Below are 12,782 nucleotides of genomic sequence, written 5' to 3' on the forward strand. Positions count from 1 at the left end.
CTGTCCACAACTTTGTGTTCCAAATAACGCAAAGGTAAGGCTGAGCCTTGCATAGCTCCATTTGTGCTGCAGCTGGGCAGGTCTTAGGTCATGCAGCACATTTCGCCCCAGAGTTACTATGAGAAGGTAGAAATGTCTGTCCGGGGACACTCACCTTTTTCGCAATGTAACACATTTGCTCAGCAGGGAGATAGTCAAAAGGAAAGATGAATCTCCAGTTGAAGTTGCCCTCTCCTCCCATAGACCTGTAGTGCACATCTGTCTTTTGCTTGTTCTCCTCGTGGCCAACCAGCCAGCTGCAAAATGTAAACGCATTGCATGAAAAACTAGAAACACACCAAGGGTTCTGGAGCTCACCCAACATCACAGGGGCCATGAGCAGGTAATAAAATGTCTCTCACCCCTGTGGATTCCTTGGGCTGCTATCTGTAGGGGTAACGTGGAGCCCATAGGAGGCTTGAGAGGGAATGCAACAGTCCCTGCAGCGCTGGGAGATGAACCAGTGCTGGTGGTAGCAGCCTGAGAAGCTCCGCAATCTCTTCTCCTCCCTCCCCTGAGTTTTATGGATGTTTTAAAGACTCAACATCAGTTTGAGCTTTGGTTCAAAGTTGTCACTTACCCATCCAGATGCAGCTTCTAACCTGCCTCGGTGACAGCTCGTTTCCCCTTTGCAGCCATCCCAACAAACTGACCTTGTAGTTAGCCCCTAGAGCCAGTCCTGTTGATGAGGCAACCATGCTAAAGGACCAAAGGGACATTTTTTTCCCCTCTATTCTCTGTCGATTTCTCCAAGATTATTATCTGAAAGTCCTAAATATCCAAGAAGTTCTTCCCCAGGAAAATCCAGAGTGGCCAGACCCTGATGTGGCCAGGGTGGTCCCCAGCCACTCCCCTTAGAGATGGGTCCTTGCAGCACAGTTCCCCTCTTGGTCTAAAAGAGCTTGCTGTGGTCACTCTGCAACCAGTCCAGGGGCAAAGTGAAAACTTTCCATAACAACTACTTTTTTCCAGCTGTGAGTTTTGCAACTGTCAGGTTTTCATTCTGGCCTCTTTCCTTGTCCAAAATTTTTCAGTCTTCAGCAATCAACGAAACAAAACAAAACAATAAAACAGATCCATTTGTTTATTTAGAGCCCTTCTGGAGGAAAGCCAGAAGATTCAGAGAGAACCTCTAATGAAAACAATTATATCGTTTGATTGTTTTCCACTTAAATTGAAAATAAGGATTTTTTTGCCCAGCTACACAAATTATTCCCTCTTCTCCAGTGCTTGAGAGGAGCACATGACCCGCTCCCAAATGTGTTGTGGGAGACAGGGAAGGGAGGTCTACTCAAGTTCATCCTACGGTACACATCACATGCACATGTGCTACACGGACGGCGAGGGCTTGGTGGCGGTGAGAATTGTGTGATGAGGTTACGCTAACACTTAAATTGTGGCTGGATTATTTGATTTGATCTGATAGGATGCAAATGGCAAGCCTGTGTGTTTATCTACATCCTTCAAAGCTTGGCAGGCACCCTTGGAGGATGCGATGTGAGCGCCCTCTCCTTGCAGGCAAACAAAAGGACAAATAAATGGTTTGATTTGGATGCCTCTTTGGCACAGGGGGTTTTTTCTTGAAGAATTTGCTGCACCCTCCCCACTGCAGGAAGGAGATGCCAGAAATCAAAAGCATTCAAGTCACAGTGCCCCAGAATTAAAAACATAACACAGGAATGGCCATGGTGACCAACCAAAGGCCCATCTTGCCCTGTATCCTGCCTCTGACCAGGGCCAACAGCAGACGTCCAGGTAGGACTATGGGATTGGGGCAAATACATCCTGATACCTTCCCAACACACCCCTCCAGACTCCAGTAACTTGCAGGTCAGATATTTCTTGAGCTACAGATAACGTTTTTGTACTTAACAGGATTGGGTGGGTTTTTAGCCCATTAATTCATCCAGTGTTTTTTAAATCCATGTGACTTAAGGTATCTGCAATATCCAAAGGCAAAGTTGGGTTCTTAAATCTAAGAGGCGACTTTGTTCTTAAAACTCGCACACCTCCCTCTTTGCTCAGTATGAGTGTAAGATCTTGGAGGATCCAGGCCATCCTTTTATTTAGGAACACAAAAGGGGATGCAGGTGAGTTTTAAAGATGCCACATAATAGCATATGAATCTTAGGAGGGGTGGTTGGTTGGTTGGAAGGGGACTCTGGAAACTTCTAGTCCAATTGGCTCAAAGCAGTACTGATTTTACCTTGAAATATCTTGAAAAACTTGCAAAATGATGAGTGAAAACCTCCCTGGTTCAGTGTGGGTCCATCCTCTTAGTGATGTAAAACTTTTCATAGGAAATTACACTATGAAAACAATACAAAAACATCCTCCATCTATGACAGTGACGGAGAGGGCTGTTAACTCAAAAAAAAAAAATCTTCATTTCCTAGTGAATATGATTTCCCTACACTATCACTCTTTTGTCTGTCTACAGCACAAGTTTTTAGGAAGGGAACGTCTCTCTGCACTCAGCCTTGCACAACCTAAACTTGGTTGAGTTCTCTTCATGCTGCTGTAAGACTATCAATAAATAACCGATTAAATTAAATAAAATAAACAGCAACTGCCTCAGGCATAATAGAAAAGCTCCTACTTCATTTACCTGCCTAACTGTCTTGATAATAATTTATACGTTATGTAGAAGATAACGTCCAAGATAACTGAGATTCCAGCCCTGGCCTTGCCTAATGGGTAAAACGAAGAATAAACTGGCAATAGCCTCCTCAGCAACTGTGGGATCTTCTGAAGGAAAGCCGCAGGTAAAAGCTCCTTATCCATTGAGTTCACCCTAAAGTAGGCTCCAGCCCCTGCTCAGGAGGCAGCAGTGGATGGAATGAGCAGTCCCCGCCAAAGCAGCACGACACCATGGTGGTGAAGGTCACTTTGCCCACAGGATCCCCCATCCATAGGGCAGATGCTTAAGCAGAAGAAGGACCATTGCCTCCCCTCCCAATAGGATTCATCAGGCCTTGCCTAGAGATGCTAGTGATGCAGCCGTTTAGGGGTGAAGATGAGGCAGTTAAGCGAGATTTTTAACTCCTTTAGAGCACTGCGAGATTTGCTTGGTCATTGGGGATGCTCAAAGCCAGGCAAGGGATATCAGCAAGCGCCGGATGCTCTCGCTTTCCCAGTAACACCGGGCAAGCACCACTATTTCAGAGCCCCAAAGTGCACTGAGCAGCTTTGCTGGAGCTGATAACAACGCACTTGATGTGAATACCAGGTAAGCAGCACGCATTCTGGATTTACAGGAGGAAAATTGGGATTGTAAAAAAGGGATTTACAGTCTGTTTCAAAATCTTGCCTCTTCCTGTCCATAAATCCAAAGAACGCACAAAATAAGTAAGTCCCTTGGCTGGGATTGCACCATTTTACACAAGATAAAACATAAATGGAGTCAGGCAGAGAAGGGAATGTGCCAGAGGAGTTACTGCTGGTTGCCACATTTTTGTGTGTTTCAAGGAAAAAAGGGAATTCCAAAAAAAGCAGCTACGCAAACAAACCAACCTATGTTCATGGAACAAGCCCACAGCTGTCCCGAGAGAGGAGCTGGGAAGGAGCCGGCAGTGGAAACACAGACTATGTGTCCCTCTCTCCAGAGGCTACGCTGCTTCCCCACACCTTATCTCTCTCAACATAAACATTGTCATGTACGCATCCAAGAGATGCAAAGGAAACCTTGACATTGTGAAGCGGTTATGAGCCCAGCAGAGACGTGTCTGCCAGGAAGCCAGATCCATAGCTGGAGAGGTGTGAACGGCCCCTCCAGCCCAGGGAGGGCTCACGTCTACCACAGCAATGTTGATGCAAGGGCCATGTTAACTCCTTCACTGCTGCTCTTGTGTCTTTGGGTTATGGCACCCAGAGGACGCAGAAGCGGAGTGGCTTACCCTTTGACATAGATGTCACTCATCTTCTCCCCGGTGATGCTGAGGTCATCGAGGATGACATCCTTGGTGTTCCAGATGATGCAGCGCAAGAAGAACCTGGATGGCCCCAAGAAGAAAACCAACATGAGAGGGTGGAGATCTTTGTCTAGAGCCCACCTAGATAGACTGGTCACGCTACTCAGCTATTTAGCCGAAGGAGCTAAGACATCCATCATCTTTCGCTGAAGATGAGCCCACTTAGACGCTTCTCAGCTGGGCAGATGAATCCCTCCCCATCTGACATCTCCAAGCCCTCTCCTCTCCCCTCACAACCAGAAGGTGCTGGAACCAGCACCTCACCAAGTAAGAAATGAAAAACAAGTCACCTCTTGGCTTTGCGTGGTGTGATGTTGAAAGGGGGGCCAGGCTGACCCAGAGATTTTGGAAACAGGTCCACCCACATCTGTAACTTCCCCTGTATGGAAAGAAAGACACATGAAGCCTGTTGAGCCTCCTAACTGGGTTACTTTCATCTCCTCAGTAAGACCTAGTAGTGGAGAGAGAAAATATCAAGCGCTCCAGTGTTCCTTAGTTGAGAACTAAGGTTTCCTTAATGGAGAAGTGTCATTAAGTATTATATTTAAATTATTTTAGCGATAGCTGGGTATATGTTAATGGCTTGCAATATATAAGTGGTTGGTCTGGGTAAGCATAAGGTGCACTTTGGCTTTATTCTCCATGGCTGACTATCTTTACATAAGGACAGACTAAAGACTAGGTCTATGTATGGTGTTGGAGAAGCAAGCAGCTCCATTGTTTTCCATGCTCTCACCAGTTGTCACCAGCTGGACATCTGGTTTATGGGTTTCCAACCATGGGAGTGGAGGGTGGGATGAGGAGAAGGGAATCTAATTCCACTTTCACAAAATCCTTCCAGAGAGAAGCAGCAGGAACGCAGCTGAAATCTCATGGGGGGTGTTTTTAGGTGGTCTCTTTTACTGTAAAACACCAATGGGTGCCAATAAAATACTTTATTGCGCAGTCTCAAGGGTTGAAAGAAAAAAAAAAAACATCCTTTGACAATTAGCCCATCACAGAGGGATTTGTGGTTTGCTTGCTTTTTGGCAAGCAAATCTTCCATTTCAGCAGAAAACTTTAAAAGCCCAACCTGGCTTTTAGCTCACTACAAACAGCCCGATAGAGCCAGCCTGTTGGGCGGCTTTGCAGCAGCTCAGAGCCATGCTTTTGGGAACTGCCCTAAATGCCGCATGTACCGAGTCACACAGCATCACTCCCATGGATGCCCTCGGCTAGAAGCAGTGGTGCAGGGCAGACCCTGGCTGCTCTGCCCATATGCAGCCCCATGACATGAGGGAAGCACCCTTGCTAGTCTCCGTGGCTGGTCCAACACGACCTTGATGCCTGTACCTGTAAGGACAGCACAGACCCGTTTGTCAGCTGATAGCAGCCACCTCCTGCCTCTAATTGTCATTTTCACCGGGTGAATTAACGTGAAGAGGTGTTAGAGTAGTTGCCAGTGCCTTTGTGTCTGCCAGCAACACTCCTCTCCCTCCGCTGGAGAGGTGATCTGGTTAAAAATGAACCACAGAAGGGAAACGGCTGAAACGGTGCAGACCAGTGGCCGTGCACATTTACACCAGCCGCAGAGCCGGTCTCTAGAAACCGCCCTTGCAATGCAGCTGGAACACGTATGACAGATGATAATTAATCATTTTGTTCTTTGGGAAGCAGCATTTTTTGATCCAAACGCATAAACTACACATATGCGTTAATCAAAGAAGAGGGTTCAGGCTAAATAGAGATACCCGGATTTTGATAGGTTTTGGATGGAAGCCCGTTTACTTTTCATTTGGCTTAAAAATATCCAGTCTGCAACAGCACTAACACTTTACACCTCCAAGGGCGGGTTCATGCTGCAGAAACCATGCTGCTGCACTGCCAAAGGAGCATGCAGTGTCATTACCCTTATAGAATAATTCTGCACTAAGACTCTCAGATCAGAAATAGCTTTCCCACCAAAAAAAAAAAAAAAAAAATTGAGGAAATACTGATGAAAGTGAACACAGGAGGCTGGAATCGATCTCCCCGAGCACCCTGAGCAAGCCAGCCAGAGCGCTGGGCTCCAGCCTGCGTTTGATAGCCAGTGCTCTGCTCCGCTGACTCCCCTCCCCGGGAAAAGCCCATCTCCCGGGGCAGGAACGCCCGGCGCGGCTCCGCAGCGAGCCAGCCGCCGGGTTGGCCTTGCACCAAAAGGAGGTGCTGCTCTCGCTCGCGTCCCGGACGCGCCACACCACCCACCTGCTCGATTTCTGGCTGGAGAGGGCTGTAAAGGGGTCTCGTCTCCACGTGCTCTGGCACCAGGCCTTGCCGCCGCAGCGCCTGCAGGGCGAGGCGCTCCTCCGCCGGGCCCAGGTGGGGGTTGAGGGGTTTGCCGTCCTCTGCCGCAGAGCGAAGAGCAGAGTTACGCCGTGCCGCGGCCGCAGCTGCGCGGGGACGGGCCGCCACCGCCCCGTGGGAGCTCTGCGAGGGGGCAAGCGTGAGCCCACCCGCCTCGCGGCGGCCGGGGGCGAGCGGGAGGAGCGCAGCCCCTGCTCGCAGACCCGTCGCCACCGCAGTCCCTCCGGGGCACGGGGCAACCTGCTCCCAGCAGGTCCCGCGGGGAGTCTCGTGCAAGTCCCTCCCTCGGGTGACAGCAAGCGAAACTTTGCAAGGACCACGCTGAAGCGCACGGAAAGGAGAGACCGGTCTCTGGTCCTGTTCAAGGGTTTAGGGCCCCTAAGGTCACAGCACTGGGGCTGCGGGGTCCCCAGCAGCCCTCCAGCCCACGCTGCCGCTCGGCTGCTCTTCCCAGCCCGGCAGCGGTTTATCGAAAGTGTGACCGAGGCTCTTCAGGGAGAGAAGGCGAAAGGGTCTGCTCTGGCGCAGTTTGCAAGCGCTCAGGAGATGGATGTTGTTTAAATCCCGCCATTTAAAACCACCCGGGGTCTTCAAGCGGGCAGAGAGGAGCGCAGCAGGAATGAGCTCCCCGCAGGGTCCCGCTGCTTCTTTGCCGGGTTCAGGGTGAAAGCCAGGAATGAGAGGAAATGGGTGGCCCTGCCGGTGCCACCAGCACAGCCCGATGGCCGGTCCTTGTCCCCGCTCCGGTCCTCACCGCTCCCACCGGGGTATTTCCGGTCTCTCACCACAACGGGCCAGCGCACAACAGCCCAGCAAACACCGAGCCGCCACCGAGCGGACCTGAAACCACCTCCACCTCCTCGGCCCGCTCCGCGCCGGACCCCAACCCCGCGGCAAACAGGTCAGACGAGACAGGCCAATAACGGGTATCTTTGCCTCCTCTGCCCCGGCGTTTGGGACCCCTTCTTAGACCCGGGCACCGCGGGGGGCCAGCTTGGCCCGGGCCGAGCCTGCTCCTGCTGCCCATCCCCACGAGCCGCGCTGGGGCTGGTGGGGGACCTCGCCCCCGAGGCGCTGCCTTTCAGCCACAGCGTTTCAAGGCCGTGCACCTTCGAGGACCTTTGAAATGAAATGCGCTCCATAAATATTATTACAGCCCTGCAACTTTCAGGTGATATATCCCAGCTCCTTTCTTGGCAATATCTTGAAGTGGTTAACTTCAGACATATGGGCTATTTCCCAAGCAGTGGAAACCTGGCGTGCGTGCGTGCGTGCGTGTGTGTGTGTGTGTGTATGCACAGGAAAAAGAAAAAACTCCTCTCAGAAAACAACAAATGTGGGGGTTATGGAATAATGGCCCGGGTGCAGTGCTTGTAAAACCCATGCTCTCGTGTTTAATAGCTTCACTTTATACCGCCAGGTTCAGATCTGACATCGCTCTGCGAACACAGCTGGTTTCCAGATCTCCTTGAGGTCAAGCATCAGACTTTGTTCTGGTTTTTGAACTGATTGCCGTTAAAGCAGAGGAAGGTGAAAGGCAGGGGCTGGGAGAGGGGGGAAGACCCAGTTCACTTTAACACCTTTCCAGCCCTTGCTGAAAACCTTCCGCATAACAAGAGGCTGCAAAGGAGCCGCTGCCTCCCCACTCCTCCTCCTCCCAAGGGGAGAAGGGTGAATTTGTGCCTTGATTCCCAAGAGCAGGGAGAGGGATCCGGCCTGGGCTGTGCCTTGTCTCGTGCCTCTGCACGCCAAGTCCTCCTTGACGGCCCTGCAGTTACTGCAAGTGGCCTTAACAGCGTCAAACTGCAGCTCCTGGGCCATGAACAGTGGGGTTTCACCTCCCCCCGGCCCGAAACACCCCTTCCGCGCTTTAAAGCCGAGTTTTCCCTAAAAGGCAGACTTCTGCCTCCCGGGATGCCAGCTACACAGGCGCCGGCTGACGCCCAGGATATTGCAGGTGTGGGTGTTGGGTCTGGGGGTTTTTTTGTGCAAACAAGAAAATGCCTCCTCCAAAATTGAGTGATACTTTCTCCCTGCTGGCACAGGCTGACTCCGCACTTCCAGCTGGAGCACAGCTCGCGGCGGGCGTGAGCCGCGGCGGACGCGCTGGGCGCCCTGTGTATGATATGGTCTCCCTCTAGTGACTCCAGCCCCGAAACGCAGGGACACAGACAGCACAACTGATCCTGCAGCCCCAGCAGCAGCTGGAGCCTCTCCGCTTGCGACGGACTTTGCTGCTCTCAGCCTGCGCGTTTGGTTTGCTGCAAAGGGCAATCTCTCAAGGCCAAGGTTAACGTGGCTGCATCGCGGGTCTGGGTTCAACCCCAGGTTGAACTGCGGATCCAACTGCAGCCTGCAGCCTTTGGGGCAGAGCCAAGCTTGGGAAAGGGGCAGAGCCAACCTGGACAGCAAGGTGAGGAGGATGGGGATATGCCCCTCGCCCAGTCCTGGCCTTCATGATAACCCCCCACCATGACATGTCCATGACCTCCAACTCCACCCCTGGCTCTGGATTAAGGAAAGCCATCTGCAACCCCAAAGCAGCCCTGTTACCTTACCCAGTTCAGAGAGGATGTACTCTTTCTCCCTGAAGATGACCCGGTCAGCCTTGTAGGTGGGAGCCTTGTAGTTGTGCTGCAGGGAGAAGAGGTGAAGCAGCTGGGAAGGACGGAGCTGGTCTCGCCACTGGTTGGGTCCAGAGCTGCAACCAAACAAGAGGGAAAACAGCAGCTCGACACGTGATGAAACATCTTGCAGCCTCAGCCAGGGGCAGCAGCGGCGTTACACCGAAGAGGGCTGGTCTGAGGAAGGTGCAGCTCACTCTGAGTCCGTGTTCGCTGGTGAATGGAGCTGCGTGTCCCACAGCCCACTCAGCCCCTGCTTGCAGGGCTGGGGTGCCCTGATAACCCCCCCCAGACCCACCACGTCACCTTTCAGCTGGCCCTGTGCATAGAGGGGACATAGATCCCAAGAGGCATCAGGGACATAACAGGACCTCCCCAAGGACATTTCTGCTATTTGAAGCATTTCATGCTTCCGGAGGAGAACCAGGGCTCAGGGAAGTTCCTTAAATGTGGGGCTGCTCCAGTATGAATCTGCCTCTCGAGACAAATCTCTGCGGTGAAGTACAGCACCGCTCAGATCCCCTGGGACAGCCCTTGGACGGCAGAGCCATGGGCAGGGCTGGGCTGAGACATCGCCAGGGTCGGGTCCCCATGGTCAGCTCGGCACTGCACAGCCCCGGCAGCTGCAGAGACCCGCTGCCCAAGCCCACAGAGGTACCTACGTGCAGTAGGTTTGGGGGAGGCCACAGCGCGCCCCGTATTTTGACAGGAACCGGTTCTCCAGGTCTATGACAGTCTCCCCAATCTTCTCATCTTTCGACAGGAGATCGTAATCGTAGAGCGTGATCTTCAAGTCCTTCTCCAGGGGCAGAGTGCAGCTCAGCTCAAACATCCTGCAGAATGGGAGCCAAGAAGTACCCATGAGATGGAGGTTCATGCTGCTGATAGCCCCACAGGAAACGGACCCTCTCACCACCCCAACCCACCAGTGCTGGGAAGGACAGTACACCCACAGCACGTTTTTGTCGCGTTGGTCTGGTGCTGTTGGTGCTGTGTTGTACTGGCTTAGCTTGTGGATATGCAACTAAGCAAGCATGCCTTGGGTTTATTTTTGCCTGGTTGAATTATCCTCAAGCAAACTTTGCCCCTGCTTCGTTTCTCCACCTGCTAATTGGACATGACAGCGGTCACTGCAATATCCAGGGTGAGAGTCAGGAATCATCATCGCCATGGAGGGAGAAAGGGGGAGAAATAACAGCTTTGGAAAACCGTCTGCTTTTTGAGCCCAAAGGGCAGATGTCCAAAACGGGAGTCAAGCCTGCCTGGGCCAAGCTTGTGGTCAGCTTGAGACTGACTCCCCAAAGCCTCCTTGTCCTCTCCTCACAGTCCTAAGCACCTTTCTTCTGTGCCGTCTCCTCTGCCATCGTTTTACCCCAGTACACACACTGACATAACGTAAAGCAAGAGCAAACCTTCCTCTTCAAATAAAGGACAGCGAGAGACAAAGCACCAAGACCCTGCCAAAACACCAAACGCTGATCCAGACCGAGGCGGTGCTCGTGGATATTGGTGCTGTGGAAGGTGGTACGATCGGGTGAGCAGGACAGCCCGGGTCTGACCCGGCAGTACCAGGCACCCCTCCACCTGCTGCTGAAAGGCAGGCAAGGCTAAGGAGAAACACAATGCCCATTCCCACCACCAGCACCCACCCCACAGCAGCTTTTAAGCAGGGGAAGTGAGTGATTATGCCACCAATTAAGAGTGCAGGAGGAACTGGGGTCAGCAGAAACTAATTAGCTAAAGCTGGATGGCAGCCAGCCGCCCAGGGAAAAGCTCGTGAAACGGGAGGTTTAATAGCTGCCAGCAGCCAGGACTTCGGTTTTACATCTTGCTTTAAAGACCGGGTGGGAGGTGCAGCACGCTGTCTAGACGGCCTCTGGCTGGGAGCCAGGCTTGGCGAAGGAGGACTTGCTCAGCCTAGCAGAGCTCGCCGGGCCCTGGCTGTGGGCTCTGCAACAGAGCAGTAGGTCCTGGCCCGCCGGAGACCGGGGCTCCCTCATGCTAGGTAGAGAGCAACCACTTTGCATTCACCGTCAGAAAGGCAGAGGTGCCATCTCCATTTGGCAGAAGAGGAGCACAGGGCTTGTCTAATGCACACCGTCCTCCGAGGTCTCACCAGTCTAACCCTCGCCACCCCTCTCCGCTTTCCTCCATTGTTGTAGATGCTCTATCTCCCCCTCTGTCTTGCTTTGTTGGGAAGGTGTCACAGCACTGACGTCCTGAGCTGGTGAGAAACACCTAAGAAAACCAGCTGGACGTCATGTGGAGTAGGGCTTGCCCCCTGTTTGTGTTGAAGCATAACCCCCTATGCCTAATCCCAGCTTTTCTGAGAGACCAAAGTCCTGTTGGCATGTGGAGGCTGATCATCAGGTTTTCCTCTACCTCCCTCCACTTTGCCTGGTCCCTGTGGTGCTTTCCGGCTCTGATGAATACCCTTTTCTGAAAACAACATTATCTTTTGCCTTTTATCACAAGTTTCTGTCCCTTCTGCCAAGCAAACAACTCAACCAGCCTATATCATGTTTATAGATAATCCTTTTTCAGAGCATCTGATTTTGAGGTGCCACAGATTAATCACACAGGCCTCCATTCATGGTGTCTTTTCTTCAGACTTTTAACCAAAGTGCCTAAATGAGGAGCAAAGTTTCCCCAGACTTTCTCTACCATCAACAGGATGAGACAGATGCCTCCACAGGGGAATCTCAGGTCTAAACCACCCTCCTGACGTCTCTGTTGATGACAGAGCAGACCTAGTCCATACTCCACGGCTCAAAAGTCCCATGGAGAAGATGAACACAAGCCATGGTGCATAGGATGGTGGTCAAGCCAAGGCCAGATTCACTTCAGCAAGGTTGGACACGAGCCAAGAGCACACCAAGGGAATCATAGAATGGGTTGGGTTGGAAGGGACCTTTAAAGGTCATCTAGTCCAACCCCCCTTGCCATGAGGAGAGACCTATTCAGCTAGATCAGGTTGCTCAGAGCCCCATCCAACCTCACCTTGAATGTAGGTTGGAATGGGAAGTTCTAGCTGGCCCAGCGCTATCCCCTCAATATGACATTAAAAAATCCCATGGACTCCAGATTGAACCAAAACTTACTTTCCAAAGACAGGCTCCAGCGTACAGGGGAGGTAATTTTCCTGGTCATTAATGGATTTCTTTCCCACTGAAATCTTCACATAGGGATCACACTAAAGATGGGCATGAAAATAAATGTAAGAAAGAGTCATTGGACAACAATATTGATGGCAAAGGATTAACTCTGCCTCTCCTTGTCCCAGCAAGCAGGATCTTCCACCACCCTTGACTAATGCTTGTTTTCAAGGATGGGACAGTGACCATTAACTACAAGTGCGTGACCATCGGCAAGGGCTACCAGCACTGCAACTCCTTTTTGGGGATGACTGAAGGACCAGTTAGCAGTGTGGGACAAAAGTCCAAGCCTTTCTGAGGCCAATGGGATGGAAAAGCAATAAAAAAGCATGAAAAAAACTACTTATGGCTTTTTCGATAGACTGGGCTTGCTTTCAAGTCCTCAGGATGTTCCCATTCTCATCTGAGTCACCTATTTTGGGGTTCTATTGAGGTCATCATTTTTTAAGTTTGAGGTCTACTCAAAAATAGATTTACAAATGCAGGGGACTAAAATGTCAAAGGCAAAACATTTTGTTGCAAAAATGTGGCTCAAAACCATTTATTTCCAAGATGCTGCAATAAATTTAAAAAAAATAAAATGGAAGCATACTTTAACATAAAGCCTCATTGTGCATCTAAAACTTACGTCAGACATTTTTACATTTTTAGCAAGTTTTTAAGCTTCTCTC

General features: G+C 51.2%; 1 protein-coding gene across 1 annotated transcript in view; it reads right to left on the reverse strand.

Moving 5' to 3' along the window:
• Nucleotides 1-12,782, reverse strand: part of DYSF (dysferlin) — a gene marked incomplete at both ends in the record, with an annotated part of 100,946 nt that overhangs the window by 19,030 nt on the left and 69,134 nt on the right. Inside the window, 7 exons of the mRNA XM_081999562.1 lie at nt 155-296; nt 3,936-4,031; nt 4,301-4,389; nt 6,234-6,373; nt 8,891-9,033; nt 9,619-9,789; nt 12,058-12,149. Coding sequence (XP_081855688.1) covers nt 155-296; nt 3,936-4,031; nt 4,301-4,389; nt 6,234-6,373; nt 8,891-9,033; nt 9,619-9,789; nt 12,058-12,149 — 873 coding nt within the window. The remainder of the gene's footprint in view (nt 1-154; nt 297-3,935; nt 4,032-4,300; nt 4,390-6,233; nt 6,374-8,890; nt 9,034-9,618; nt 9,790-12,057; nt 12,150-12,782) is intronic.

The sequence above is a fragment of the Phaethon aethereus genome, assembly GCF_964289735.1.
Source record: "Phaethon aethereus genome assembly, chromosome: 4".
Classification (NCBI taxonomy): Eukaryota; Metazoa; Chordata; class Aves; order Phaethontiformes; family Phaethontidae; genus Phaethon; species Phaethon aethereus.